Below are 14724 nucleotides of genomic sequence, written 5' to 3'. Positions count from 1 at the left end.
TGTTTATATTCAGATTAATAAAATAATAACAAATGCTACATTTCCAAATAGTGGCTTTTCATATTTTTAATTTGGAATTCTTATAAACTTTTAATAAATGTCTAAAAGTATTTTTCTACTTTTGTTAGATTTTTATGGGTTTTTTTGGTAGGAATTGCAAGTAACAGTTCATTAGCATTATGCATCATGAACTAACAATAAACCACAACGTTGAAATGCTAAAAATGTTTTAGTACTGTAGATATTGACTGTGTGCTCTAGAAATGTGCGTTATCCATAATCAATCAACGCCGCTACAAAGCGCTGTGCATTGTTATTTCATTAAATTCGCTGCATTAACTGAAGTTAACATATAGAACCTTATTGTCAATTGTTAGCAAAAAGCGAAATATTGCACTTTGTAGATTAAGGGCGTTAAATTAAAAAGGAAAGTGTCTCTTAAAATTGTCAAACGTAAAAATTCACAGCATTGTCATGAGTAAACATAGTTAGGACTAAAAAGTCTACAGTGATAGTTATGTTATGCTACATTATGTTAGCTGTTTTTCCAGCTAGCAGCATGTTGCAGTGTTATTTGTGTAACGGAAGTGTTTAAAATCAAAAGCTAGGCTAGGCTGTTGATATTTTGGCTCTCCACCAACAGCCTTTTGATATATCCAAGCCCTCCGTTAGAGCAGCTAAATTAAAGATCTGCACGAGGTCAGCAACAGTGTCGATTCAAGTACATTTTCGTTTCCTCAACAATGCTAAACTAAAGCCACTCACGTAGAATAGTCTCACAAGCATCCAGCTCTGAGCAGCTTCAAGCCCGGTTTCGCTGAGGCCATCGGGTGCTTCTAATTCAGCTGGGTTATCAGCTCTAGCAAAAGCATGCTAGCTTCAACGAGGCTTTATTTGTTGACTGTGATCTTGTCCAGACCGGGCCAGGCTGGGACGTAGTACCGGGGCAGAGTCCCTTCCATCAGTCGCTCCATCCAGAGTCCGAGTCGATCCAGTTTGTGGTGGATCTGAAGAGTTGTGGATCGAGAGCGTGTCATGCCCTTCCTGGAGCGTGAAACTCCTCCTTCCTCCTCCGGCTTGCTATCCAAGTCTTCACCTGTGTAGACTGGCTTGAAAAGACAGAGGTATTTCTTATGGCCATTGAGGGCTAGAACATAGCCTGTGTAGTCTAATTTGCGGCTGCCCACTTCGTCCTCATCTGTGTCTATTTGCATGGCGTCCTGGGCGTATTCCAAAACGGCCGACATCCATTCGCTGTGTTTATCCACATTTAGGAAGGAGAAGTGTAGGGTCAAACTCCTACGAGGAAGAGGAAACCTTGTATTTATTTATTTTTTGACATTGTGACTTAAAGGAACAGCATGCAAAGAGGGCTCACCCTGTGAACGAATAAACTTCCTTGGCAAATTTGCTGAGCAGGATGTTTTTTGTAGAATCAGTAAGTACCAGAACTACATTAATGTGACCCGGCCTCAACTTAACCAGGTTACTAGTGTATGTAATGTCGGTTAACTCTGTCACCTCCACAAAGTTTTTCTTTGGTGGACGACTGCTGAAAAAAAAGTAAGTAAGAGCATTTAATAGATTAATAAATTAGAGATGCATCAATTTTTTTCATATAATATACTTTAATGCTATTCACAACAAATGACTGATATTATTAAAATTCCAAATGTATTATTAATATTATAAATAAGCATACATAAATATCCAATATTGCTTTAAAATTGCTAATACCCTTTAAATGAAATGGTACTAATATGTTGTACATCATTAAAATAGATGACGTTATGTGGAATTTATTTATTGGGTTTATCCAAATGTAATATATGATGAAAGAACCTGGATGCGCTGGAGGTGTTTGGGGAACCGTTCTCGGCCTTGGAAACCTCTTTTGCTTTCGTTTTGGGCTGTTTTTCCTCACTTGAGTCACTGAAATTAGAAAGAGCAATTTTTAATGTCTCTGCATTTCCCGTCTAACACATCAGAATTATGAATGCAATAAATCCTACCTGAAAGCCTGAATAACCACAGTGCCAAATAAAATAAAAAGTGCAGAGAATATCAAAGACAGGAGGGGCATCATCTCACGCCTGCAAAATGAACGATAATAACTTAATAGAGCATTATATATCAAAAACATTGCTGACCAGTACCTCCATAACAACTGTTGCCTTTCACCACTAACAGATATTTCATGAAGCTTATTACCTGAATTAGCAAACGTACAAAAGAAGGGCAGAGTACAGGCATTTTATTCACCTACCAGTTATTGTGAAGAAGATCATCAATAATTTCAGACAAGTAGTCATATGCCGTGTAAATCCATCTTATTAAAAACATCTGACAAGAAACAAATTTACAATATTAAGTTCCAGCAAATTTGGACATAATCTAGATCTCTACTGAGACATGCATATAGGTCACTGCTAATTTCCCAGTTAAAGACGTTCCATGAAAAGCAAACCCAGAGAGACTCACGGAGGTGAACTCATTGTTGAGCTCTGGGAGAACGGCATCATTGTTGAGGATGGAGGGATCCTTCTGCAGTCTTTCGAGTTCCTCCAAGAGCTTTTGTTTGTCTTCCTTACTGCCGTTCCATCCTCCCAAAATTGGCTTATACAGAATCTTGCCAGCTCCGTTACGCCTTTCCAGAATCACCACCTGCTCACACATGCAAACGTTTCATCCAGTTGCACACTAGACGTCCACCAATAGTGGATTTTGGTAACTTCAGTGGGAAAACAGGCCTATAACCAATTGAAGCTTGGGGGCTGAAAGTATGTTGAATAAAAATTACAATTAGTAAATAGTTTGGGTTATTCTGGGGAAGAACTCCCTGCGCCTCCATTTAGACTCGCATGGATGAAAGCAGTGAGAATAATCCTGCAGGGTAAACAAAACAGAACCAACAAATGTATTGCAGATATTGTTACAGTTCAATACCTTTAGTACACGTTTTATAATTAGTCTGATTCAAGGAGAATCAGAAAGCTGGATCCTGACTGACAGAGGAGGTTAATTAGCTACTGAGCAATGCAAAAACTGCTGATAATACTGAAGGACCTTATATATGCTTAGAGAGCTGTCGTAGTCCTATAGGTAGATGGGGATCAGCTGAGAGTCAGCAGAGCTTGACAAAAGGTACCTGCCAACCTCCATAATGCACAAGTATTTTCTTCTCGAAACTAAATTGCATGAAGTAGATGACATCTACCTGTGGTGGTGTGCTGTCTTTGTTTTTCAAGAGAGCATCACATAGGGGCTGCTGACGTCGCTGGTAGACATAAGCAAACCGCAGCACATCATTGGTGTTTGCAGAGGCTAGCGAGAGGAAGGCTTCATTTCCTGTGGCAAAGGACTCTTCCTCACCAGTGATGAGTAGAACGCAATATCTGTGGAAAAGACATTGCAGACTATTGAAAAAGACTGATATGATGATGTTGAATTAACTCCACTGATTTTTACAAAGCCATCTTACTTCCTGCGACGATGGAACTGTTTGACTGGACAAAGCTCATCAAATAGCTTCTGGTTCACCAGACGAGGGGCCAGGAGGAACTTGTTGTTGGAGATGAACTCGTCTATTATCTGCTTCTTCATCCCTTTAGCCTGAGAGAGCAAATGTTTGATTGAAAGTCAAAAAGTAAACAAATTTATATTTTCTCAAAATCTCAAACAAAAAAAGAAGTTGCTGAAGCCTCAACCTGGGGTGCGTTTCCAGGACAACGATGTAACTCGCTGAATAACCACCATTGTGTAAATGAACGATTTTCAATCACTGTTCAAATATGAAATTTAATCGTAAGCTTAATGAACAGTTTGGGAGAATTTGATGTTTCCCAATAAAAACAGATAGAAGCTGCGCTTGGATGCCCGAGAGGCATTGCAAAGATGGCCGCCAAGTGACACGACTTGTCTTAAAGAGACTTAACTTTAGCTATGCAGAGTTTACATTGAACTCTAATTAAATGCACCTAATCAAGCTAATCAAGTACTTCAGGTTTATTTGAAAACAAAAGTTTGACACACCTGTTCTAAGACAAAAATCCAGTATATGCACAAAATTAACAAAGACTTACAATGGGACTCCACCCCAAAATAAAAATGTTGTCATTAATAATGACTTTTTAATTTGTCCCCTCTGTGTCCCCATCACCACAGCTCCAATTCGAGAATGTGCACAGGATGCAAACTACGTACACTCTTCTGTCAGACACAATATATTTGCTGTGTGTATTTACACTATTTGAAGAAAAACAGAGCTTCCTAGTGGGTGAATATTTACTATATTTGCCAGAAGCAAAACTTTATCCAATTAGTGTGGCATAGAATAGTAGTAGAAGTAGGAAACAGGTCTACCTGTATAATATCTGCAGGCTTCTCAACATCCTCTTTGAAGACAAGCATGGTTGGCGCATAAGTGTTTATGTTGAATTTTCTCAGCAGGTCAGCGGTCTCAGAAAGACCTTGATCCACATATCCAAACTGCACATAGTCCTTATAGGCAAACGCTGTAAGCTATTAGAAATAAAAAAGCAATAAATCATTGGTGTATTGACTGAACATTGGCAAATTTGGAGTTTACTAATCTCTACCTTATAAAGCAAGGGAACCGAAGGCACTTGGTCAAACAGGAGAACATGGGGCTTGTTCAGCTCATGCCAGCTCTTCAGAAACTCTTGGTTGTTTTTGTCTGTGACCTAAAGACATCCATGAATTAGAAGTTTGAGACCAGAAGAAGACATAAATACAGACAATGGGAGTGTATGATGATGTTCCATAACCTTTTCAACTAGTCTCTGTGGCAGCAAATCTTCTACAAACTGCATCAGGTGGCCTTTAACAACAGCGTAATGGAAGAAAGCCACTTTTCCATTGACGACACCAAGAATAGATGGAGTCTGATGTGCTCCCAAATGATTTGCTAAACGCCGCTCATAGCCAACATCAACCACACCGATTCCAATCCCTAGGGATGAGAAAAACTACTTCTTATCCGGAGGAAATCATTGAATCACTAACAGGGACGGGACAAATAAGCATTTCTAGAAAATATGAATTGTCTCACCTAGCGTTTCCAGTTCCTGCACTGTTTCTTTCCAAACTGGCTCGATATGGATGCAGCTGAAGCACCAGTCTGAGGTGATTTTGATCAAGTAAGGCCTCTTGAAGCTGTCAGGCACAACTTCATTGACATACTGGTTGAAATGCAACGTGTATTTGTTGTCAGCAAAGTCCCGGCCACCCTTATTGTTGAAGGGAAAGTGGAAGAAAGACTCGTCAAAGTAGAAGTTGTCATGAAAATGGCGGAAAGCATGATGGGCGCGTCCATACGGGTGAGTGTTATCTGTTTGTCCATAACGATCGTAGCTGGCTCTCTTCTCCTCGTTTGTTAAGATCTATGGAGTAACATGAAGCTAACGTTAGCATTGCTTCTGACAGCATGCGATCTGTTTAGTGTCTTTATGAGCTGCGGTACCTCATATGACTTTGTAATCTTGATGAACATGTCTTCTGCTTCAGGATTTTTGTTTTTATCAGGATGCCTGAGAGTCGAGATTAAAAATGACCGTGCCATTCTCGTTTAGGCATCATGAAATTACTGTAGAATTACAATGTATAAAAAATTGCACTCTCACCATTCCTTGGCCAGGCGTTTGTACACTTTCTTGATTTCTGCTTGGCTTGCGCTTCTGGTGACTCCAAGAACTTTATATGGATCAAATTCTGCAGCGCTTTCCACCGTAGCATCCATCAGGAGCACATAGACCATCATTACAGAGAGTGATAGCACCACCATCCTCATCATGACCATGTGTTCTTCTGCCCGAAGACTATCAAAATAATGACATTATGGAGGACATATGTAAGTATGAATATCGAAAATGCATTTTCAGTTCAAAAAAGTTTAAAAAATGCGATGGCTAAACAGATAAATGTGTACATGAATGTGTACATAAATGAAGGGATTAAATATATTTGTTACATTTTTGTATTTGAAGTAAAACTTGCTCTCATATAAATATTAGATGAACTGAAAGTTTAAATTATTATTAAAATGGTTAAATTAGATTAAATAAAATAATTATGAAAAAGTTAACATGCATTAAGTAGCGTAAATAAATGTAAAAAGTGAAAATGTAAAAATAAAAGCCAATCCAACAAATGGATAATTTTAATAGTATATAAATAACACTATTATCGAAGTGAATATATTCATGATTGCTTTTCATTGTTATTATCGAACAGTCTTCGCACTTACAAAATAAAATAAAACTTAAGCATTAAAAAAATCCAGTGTCCATTGCATACACTAAAAGCTGTCATGCAAAATACCTAAGTTTCCATCAGATGTCAGTGACACCAGCTAGTCGCGTTTAGACCATTGCGGAAAAACAGACATAACGCATTCAACGACAAGAGAAAATAACCATTAAATTGCGCTGAGGGGCAATAATAAAGCAGGACATGCATATAAAATGACATCTCACGAAACTGAAAGACCCCTAGCTAGCCTGTTAGCCGACCTAGCTCATGCTTTTATCACGAATTTGACATCAAAACGAATGGAAACCATTACAGCATGAATGGAATATGAATATACCGCTGCTAATGGTGACAGAAGTTCATCCATCCATCTGAGTGACGCGTTCATAAACCATGAGACATGCGCATTAATATTAGCAGAGATTCACAGCGACATAAACATTCTCTCTCTCTCTCTCTCTCTCTCTCTCTCTCTCTCTCTCTCTCTCTCTCTCTCTCTCTCTCTGTGTGTGTGTGTGTGTGTGTGTGTGTGTGTGTGTGTGTGTGTGTGTGTGTGTGTGTGTGTGGTATTTCATGGCGTTTCGTTAGACTGACAAATATTGTAAAGGGTTTTTTTTTTTTTTTAATGCTGGGACGATATTATCTCCTCAAGAAAACACAATAGTCCAGACTCCAAATAACGAGTGAAGATTGAATTATTAATAAAAACTAGTGCTGTCAAATGATTAATCGCATCCAAAGCAAAATACACACACACACACACACACACACACACACAAAAAATACCCTCATGCATAAATATTTAAGAAAAATGTTGTTTATTTATTACATATATTTATACAGAATATACATATACTAATTTTTTTGAGGAGTAAATGAAAAAAAAAACACATTCAGGTTTGGCCAAAATGTAATAATTTAAGAAACAACCACCGAAAAACACATTAATCAGGCGCAAAATACAGTTTGAAATTATATATAAATTGGGCAAATAATATTCGAGGAAATAAAATGTCTTGGTGTGAATATATTTGATCTTTTATTCTGAATATATAAATCGTTTCAATGTTCTCTCAGTACAAACTGTTCTTGAAGACATTTTGATAGACTTTCCATAGCTCTTCTCGATTTTTGCCTCTTCAGAAATGCAGAGCCGCTTCAGCAATAACATGCATTACTATAACAAAAAAAGCTCATTGTTAGTTCTGACGCTCTTTTGGGAGCATGAAGGCCATTTAATTTTTACTCCAGCTGCATTTAAAGGGTTAGTTCACCCAAACATTGAAATTAGCATTTGAGTAATTAGCAAAAGAGTAAAGATTTTACTCACCTTTGAAGCATCTTAGGTGTATGCGACTATCTTCTTTCAGATGAAACCAGTCGGAGCTATATATAAAAAATTGTCCAGGTTCCTCCGAGCCTTTCTATTGGAACAAGCAGCTGTTTTTTGTCAACAGTTCAGAAGACGTGAAATAAAGTACATGCATCCATAATAAAATCCCTCACATGGCTCAACATGGTGGCTGAATAAAGGTCCCCTGTAGCAAATCCATGCATTTTTCTAAGTTAAATATCCATATTTCAACACTTTTTTCTCATTTTTGCTGTGGCAAGAGGAAGACGTTCAGGAGGTTGATGTAGTATGCGTCACGCGAACGTAGGAGCAAAGGAAACAACGTATCCTTATCTAAGCAAAGGAAAACCAGTCTCCTCTTGGCTTATATCAAAACCTTCCAACGGTTTTCTTTACGAATCCTCAGTGCGTGCTTCTAATTACTGCTTGGCGTTTTGTTGTTCTCTCTCAGCGCTCGTCATATATCTTACTTAATCGTCCGGGACTGCTTACACCTGACATAGTCAGCAAAAATGAAAAAAAAATGACAAAAATGCATGGATTTACCACGGGAGGCCTTTATTCGCCCCCTGGAGCCGTGTGAGGGATGGATGCGTGAACTTTATTTCATGTCTTCTGATGTGTATAGAGCAGACACACATTTACTAGAGCTATATACTATATATCTTACTAAAACCCGACCATGGTAAAGAAGCAATAAATGTGACTTCCATTTATTATACTTACACTGTACACGTCTGACCTTTGTTTATGTGGGAACTGATGCATAGATATGTAAGTGTGAATGTGCTTGCTGTCTTCCCCTGATGATTTCAGCAACATGACTGAACCTCGTGGCTAATTGAGGGAATTGAAGAGCTAAAAAAATTCTTTCTAAAACAGTAGCGTCCTTACTAGATGGCTGATACTCAAGGCTGATAAACTGGATAGAAATACAGGTTTAAAGCCAAGTCAGGGCAGTAGTAACATTAATTATTTTTCAAAATAACAGATTCTTAGATATGACAATCAGATTAAATGTTATAATGAATGATCCATGCTGCAAACCGGAAATGAAGAAGATATTGTTTGTTTACGTTTGGAAATAATAAACTGAAGATATAATCCTTGTAGCATTCAGTAAAATCAAGTGTCTAAAACGATTAAACATGAATTATATGTTTGTATACGTTTAATTCATATGGACAGAAATTAATCTTTTTATGTTACGTCCGTACAGTCCTGGGAGGGTTGTTTTTTCCCATGTGTCTCTCTCTCTCTCTCTCTCTCTACTGTCATCTCACAGGATCTGTGATTGGACAACACGACTGTCGATCTTCATCAATTGCATTACACCTGTAGCCAATCGGATGTCAACTGTCTCGTATAAAGACCCGGATGACACGTGAACAGAGGAGAGCGATTTGTGTTTGGTTGTTGCTCGCCCACGTTTTGCTTTATTGGCTTCCATTTTGATTCTGTTTGGTTAATAACCGTGTGTTAAGTTGTTTCTCTTTTGTTTTGTGAGAACTAGACTACTGAACTGCATTCGTGCTGTGACTCGCCTCTGTTGAAGTTGAATTCTGTCCTAACTCGACATTTAGCGATGGGACTAGCTGAGCATGTCACGTGACGTACATCTCGCAACACACAGGGTAACATTTGTTTAATCACACTAGTTAGTGAGCGGGTGCAACGTTGTATTTATATTTGTTAGTTAGTGTAGTTAGTGGCGTTCTACGCTGAAGATGTTACTTTCTTTTCTTTGTTAAATTAGCTTGATTGTTGTTAGAGAGTTTTGTTTTATTACTTTCTTTTCTTTCAGCACCGCTCTTGTCCCTCGCTTATGTTGTCAATTTATTTTGTATATAATTTGTAAATAGGTATTTCTGGGTTTAAAGGTATTTTGGGGTTTGTTTATTCCGATTGTTGTTGGTGTTATTATTATTGTTGGTTTGGGAGTAGTTTGTTACGGTGAAACTTTTCACTAAACAAAAAAATAATCGTAAACAATTTGCCTCTGCCTGTTTAATTACACACCACACTTCTTAAGCAAAAGCAGCAGTAGCCGAACCGTGTTTATTTTCTTTTTATTTTAAATGTTACCTCCCTAATATCCCTAGCGGCCGACCAAATAGAGAGCCGTAACATTTTAATACGTTAAAAACCGATTTAATTCATATATTTTATCATTAACTCATTATAAAACACTTATTAAAAATATTTTGAGTCAAATTCTTACATTTAATCTGTGAATTGGGATTATCACTTAATAAAATGTTTTTAATTAAAAATGTTCTTGATGTAAAAGATTTAAAGATGTTTCTCAGTTTGATTCATTGTAAGAAAGGGCTATAGTTTAGTATAATATTGCTGTCATCTAGTGGAAAGCGACCGATTCAAATTTATTTGAGAACTAAATTATTGTGCAGGAATATGTGATTATTCTTGCTGTTTGTGTCTAATTTATAATGTGACGATATTTGCCAATATTTTTGTAAAATAATATTCCAGAAGCAACAAGGTAGTGAGCAAAATCACTACCATTTTAAAATCAATTAGACAAAATCAATATAGTTTTTCAACTCAAAAAATTAGTCTTTCATAACGAAAACGAAGTGATTTTTTCTTTAATAAATCATATTAATAAAGTGAAAGAATCCTGCCTCAGCTGTTGTAAGAGGCAATAGAAAAAAGAAGCGACAAAGGTATGTTTTTTTTTTTATAAGGTGTTTAAAAAATGAAGTCTGACGAGCACAAAACCATGTCCATCCACATATTTCTGTCTTTGCAATGCACCTTAATTTATCCAAAGACCTGCCGCCTGAAACCTTAAATCCAGGTGACGGGTTTGTTTTGCTAATGATTTGAATAAAAAGAAAAACCGAAATAGTAAAAGCCGCAAACAGACAGTAAAATAGTGAACCGCAAGTACTGCTATAGTTGTTCAGTCATCGTTATAGAGGAACAGCTTCTGTCTGACAGACTTGCAGCCTTTAACAGCAAATATTCTCTCTTCTTCGGGGTAGTAAGGCATGTCTCTGGCCACTTTATCTGCCAGGTCCACGTCTTGAGTCATGTTCAGACGTAGCATCTCAGCCAAGACACACTGACGCACGTGCATCAGCTCCAGAGGAAGGAAAGGAATATAGTGATCGACCAGATGATGCTTTATTAGTCTAGAGTGTAAAAATCCACCTGTGGAACAGACATACACAAAAAATAAGGAATTATATTTCTAAAGGGAACAAATTTGCTGTATATTTAAGGAATAGTTTATGATGGGCCATTGAATTATTGGAAAATGAATCAATTATTTCCAGTCGGTCGTACTACAGTTACCACACACAGATGAAGGTTGTATTTCAAGACATTCAATAGCTTTCTGTCCTTAAAATGCTTATGTGACTGATTTCCTACACATTTCATCCCACGCATCAGTTCGTTAATTCCAAAATATTATTTGAGCAACAGAAGCTTGAGCTTCTGTATAATGTGAGATCGGTGAAAACACACACACACACACACCCCTTCACACACGCTGATGCCTTGATGCTATAATGCACACAATTCATTAAAACAAGCAAGCACACATAAACCCATTCACATACACACAAACACATTTATATACATGCATTCTGTTACTATCTAATCTCTATATAGATTCACCCACTTCAACCAACAAAAACAAACAGCAAAAAAATCAAACTAGAGACTTATATATCTTTTTTTCCCACATTCTTACTGCATTGTTCATTCTTGTAGTACGTGTCAAAATCTAGTTGAACTATAGCGCACAAGCTCTACTTGTGTACGATTAAAATATGGAGATTTTTATTTTACTTCGGTCCTGGTGTCCATATTACCTCACTGCTGAAAAAAGTCTTGCACGTGTTTGTTTCTCTGTGTGTGAGCGTGTTAGTACTGCGTGTGTGCGAAAAATAGCATGTGTTTTCTGTACATAAAACATTTAGTGGCAAAAAAATGTTTCATCCTATTGTTTATTTATATATATTAACTTGGTCATTGTTAATGTCTGTCGGTTCTATTGCTGTTATAAGCTGTACAGACCTGTGAAATAACTCATATGGATATGCAATGTGGTGAATATTGTTGTATGCAAACTCATGTAGGAAAAACTCAAGCACATAATTCAAAAAATGTCATACTTTTCTCGTTTTTGATGTTTTTAGAGATCTTGAACTCCAGCTCCTTGCTGTTCATCCTGATTTCTTTCCTATCTTTTCCTTCTCTCCAGAAATCCAGAGCCACGTCAGCAATCACATTCCCACCTGCATTACTGTACGCGAAAAATGAACACTTACTGAGGACCTGGTCGCTCTTTTGGGAAGAGACAGTTTAGAAAACCTAATCTGAGGCCTATACCTGAGAAAAATGAAAATCGCTTTGTTGAATGACACTCCATCTACGCGGGCATTGTAGTCCAGAAAAGGTTTTATGGCATCAATCAGCTGTGGATCCATCTTGTCCGCTTCATCGAATATGAACATGGAGCGGGGAAACCAATATACCGCTTGAGGAATCGATTTCTTTAGATTTGCCTGAAGAACACACAGATTCCAGATATAACACTCCACAAGCACATTGAGTTTTTTTAATTATTATTATTATTTATGGTTTTAGTACATTTGTATATTAAAGGAATAGTTAACTCAAAAAAAAATGACACCATAAAATACTCACCCCCCAAGCCTAGGTGTATGTGACTTTCTTCTTTCAGACGAACACAGGCAGAGATTTATCCTGGCTCTTCCAAGCTCGGTAATGCTCGTGGATAGTGGCCATTATTTTGAAGGACATAGGACATATCCGCAAAGTGCTGGCTTCTTGACTCGACGTACGACGCAACCTGCGACATGCGCTGTACATCGGGTCAGAAGTCAGCCAAGAAGCCAAAACTCCGAAGTCGGTTATTCACGTGATAATTTGAAAACTAGAAATATTTTTGTTACAAAAACCCACCGAGCTGCTTCAGAGGACATGTGATAACCCCCCAGAAGGCATCAAGGGTAGTTTTTACGATCTAGTACTTGCGGAGATATCCAATTTATGGAGCTTCAAAATGATGGCCTCTATCCAGCAGCATTACCAAGCTAGGAAGAGCCAGGATACAGTTTTTTAAAACTCTTTCTGTGTTCGTCTGAAAGAAAGTCATATACACCTAGGATGGCTTGGGGGTGAATAGTTTATGACATAACTATTCCTGTAAATGTTGTCCTGTACTCTGCTGAATGACTATTTTTTTGGTATGTTTTGGTTTATAATGACAAAATGTAAGGGCGAACAGAATTATGAGCCTGTTTAGTCCCAAACCCATGTTTTATATTGTTAAAAGGAGATATTAACTAGAAAGTTAGGGATTAAGTCCAATTAATGTGATATTTGGGACAGCGTATCTCTCACATTCTGCCAAAATTTTCCAGACATCTGCTTAAAACAGCGTTAAGCAAGATGGGACAAGCCTAAATGACTTAATTCAAGCTTAATTAAACAATTGCTCAATTTAGAAGATGTATTATGTTATTTGTTTACTTACGCTGTAGATATGTGTGTGTTCTTTGTGAGGGAAGTGATGCTCAGATATATATATGTGAACATGCCCACACCGGTATCCTTGTTTGTAAATGTTTCTTGCGATGATTTCAGCAACGTGGTTTTTTCCAGTTCCTGTAGTTCCGTGAAAAGAGAGGACCAGAGGTTTGTTCGGGTTTTTGTCAGTCATGAATGTCGATACAGCTTTCAGCACGACATCAGTCGCGATATGCTGCCCGAAGAGAGAGTCTCTTAAATCCGCCTTCAAACCTGAAAGATAAGAATGTGATCAACTTTCATTTTAAAGATATTGTTTTGAGTTTATGGCTGTCTGATAAACCCGACAAACTCAGCAAAACACAAAAAAAGTTTAACAGTGCTCCGTTTAGAAACGATGTTAAGCCTACATGGAAGGTAATAAAACTACATTTACCAGAAGCAACTAGGATACTTCCTTCGCCGCTTGACTAAAAGTAATTGCGCTCATATTATCGCTTTAAATAAATCAAATATCGGATTTTTACTTACGCTTAGAATCAAAAGGCAGCAAAGGATCCATAGCAATTATTAAGAAAGGAGTTATTAACGCAACCATCCCCAAACTCACGCCGACGCAGACGGCACAGTCGTCTGACGCTAATGTCGTATTAGACACCGCGTACAAAAATAATAAGAGATGCAGCACCTTCATCTTGAATCGTCCTTACGTCCACGCTTTCGTTTATGAAGGAAACCTGCCAAATTAAGAAGTGTAGTAGCGCACGCCTACAGCAAAAGGCGAGACGATTGGCCAGTTATGAACATAACATACACATACATATATTATATGACCACTTTTTCCAAGTGTATAGCATATTTCCTAAAGCCGTTTTCAAGCTTCAAGCTGTTGCTGTTATATCTGCACGAGCACTTGTTACTGTACATGTTTGGTTTTTTTCACTGATTGCTACTCATACAGTTTTCGTACAGACTCATAATTTCAAATAGGTTGTAACTTTATGGAATGAAAGCGTTTTATTTATCGACACAATAAAGAGTAGCCCACACATCCCACAAAGAATCCGGCCTCACCTGCTGGAAGAGGTTTGCTTACTCTTCTGATGTAATGAGTCTAAGGTGAGATGTTTGAGCACCACGCCTTAACCGGGAGGCATGCGCCGATATTATCCATATCCCTTTGCTTGCAACTTATCCGAATACTTATAATAAGGACTGCTACCTGGAATCTGTTTTGCTGTGTCAAGTGACAGCTTCGTCTCGTAGAAACTTCGAAAAAAATCAAAATAGTAAACGTTCGTTTTATAACTATAACTAAGAGTTTGTGCATGTCAAGATCAAGAGAGGTGTGGCATTCACCAGTTTGTTTTGGTGCCTTTAGCCTCCATATAACTCCAAGCTTTTAAGACTGTAGATAATGGGTCAAAGAACTAAAACTGGCAGATGCAATCAAACGGATTAATCATTAAAACATCTTTTTAATATACATAGACTTAACTCAAGAAAGGTGTATTGCTCTGAGATCACGAAGTGCAAAAGAAAAATGTATTGAACAGTAAAAAAAAAAAAAA

General features: G+C 37.6%; 2 protein-coding genes across 3 annotated transcripts; both read right to left on the bottom strand.

Moving 5' to 3' along the window:
* Positions 1–305: 305 nt before the first annotated feature.
* Positions 306–6766, bottom strand: LOC122332905 (dnaJ homolog subfamily C member 16-like). 2 transcript variants are annotated; one of them, XM_043230372.1, is made up of 15 exons: positions 6608–6766; positions 5643–5837; positions 5483–5549; positions 5072–5402; positions 4788–4972; positions 4599–4703; positions 4363–4521; positions 3482–3612; positions 3218–3395; positions 2482–2664; positions 2267–2343; positions 2013–2093; positions 1843–1932; positions 1379–1552; positions 306–1299 (listed from the first exon to the last, which is right to left on the bottom strand). In XM_043230372.1, the coding sequence occupies exons 2-15, from the start codon at positions 5816–5818 to the stop codon at positions 891–893; spliced, it is 2346 nt and encodes a 781-aa protein (XP_043086307.1). In that variant the 5' UTR covers positions 5819–5837; positions 6608–6766; the 3' UTR covers positions 306–890. The 2 variants fall into 2 exon arrangements, with proteins under 2 accessions (XP_043086307.1, XP_043086308.1); XM_043230373.1 differs by having other exon boundaries at positions 1379–1549.
* A 3476-nt stretch (positions 6767–10242) lies between these two features.
* LOC122332907 (torsin-1A-like) lies at positions 10243–14708 on the bottom strand. The gene is made up of 5 exons (XM_043230375.1): positions 13685–14708; positions 13161–13426; positions 11990–12165; positions 11773–11903; positions 10243–10801 (listed from the first exon to the last, which is right to left on the bottom strand). The coding sequence occupies exons 1-5, from the start codon at positions 13845–13847 to the stop codon at positions 10551–10553; spliced, it is 987 nt and encodes a 328-aa protein (XP_043086310.1). The 5' UTR covers positions 13848–14708; the 3' UTR covers positions 10243–10550.
* Between the last annotated feature and the right edge of the window lie 16 nt (positions 14709–14724).

The sequence above is a fragment of the Puntigrus tetrazona genome, unplaced genomic scaffold (assembly GCF_018831695.1).
Source record: "Puntigrus tetrazona isolate hp1 unplaced genomic scaffold, ASM1883169v1 S000000149, whole genome shotgun sequence".
In the NCBI taxonomy this organism is placed as follows: domain Eukaryota; kingdom Metazoa; phylum Chordata; class Actinopteri; order Cypriniformes; family Cyprinidae; genus Puntigrus; species Puntigrus tetrazona.
The sequence above is the reverse complement of the archived record's forward strand: the minus strand, read 5'-3'. Positions and strand labels throughout refer to the sequence as shown.

Coding starts and splice junctions, on each gene's coding strand:
- LOC122332905 (XM_043230372.1), bottom strand. CDS start 5,818: ATGGTCATGATGAGGATGGTGGTGCTATCACTCTCTGTAATGATGGTC. Junction 2,344..2,481: donor TCAACAATGAGTTCACCTCC/GTGAGTCTCTCT, acceptor GTTTCTTGTCAG/ATGTTTTTAATAAGATGGAT. Junction 1,553..1,842: donor AACACCTCCAGCGCATCCAG/GTTCTTTCATCA, acceptor CTTTTTTTTCAG/CAGTCGTCCACCAAAGAAAA.
- LOC122332907 (XM_043230375.1), bottom strand. CDS start 13,847: ATGAAGGTGCTGCATCTCTTATTATTTTTGTACGCGGTGTCTAATACG. Junction 12,166..13,160: donor AACACACACATATCTACAGC/GTAAGTAAACAA, acceptor TGTGTTCTTCAG/GCAAATCTAAAGAAATCGAT. Junction 11,904..11,989: donor GCGATTTTCATTTTTCTCAG/GTATAGGCCTCA, acceptor TTTCGCGTACAG/TAATGCAGGTGGGAATGTGA.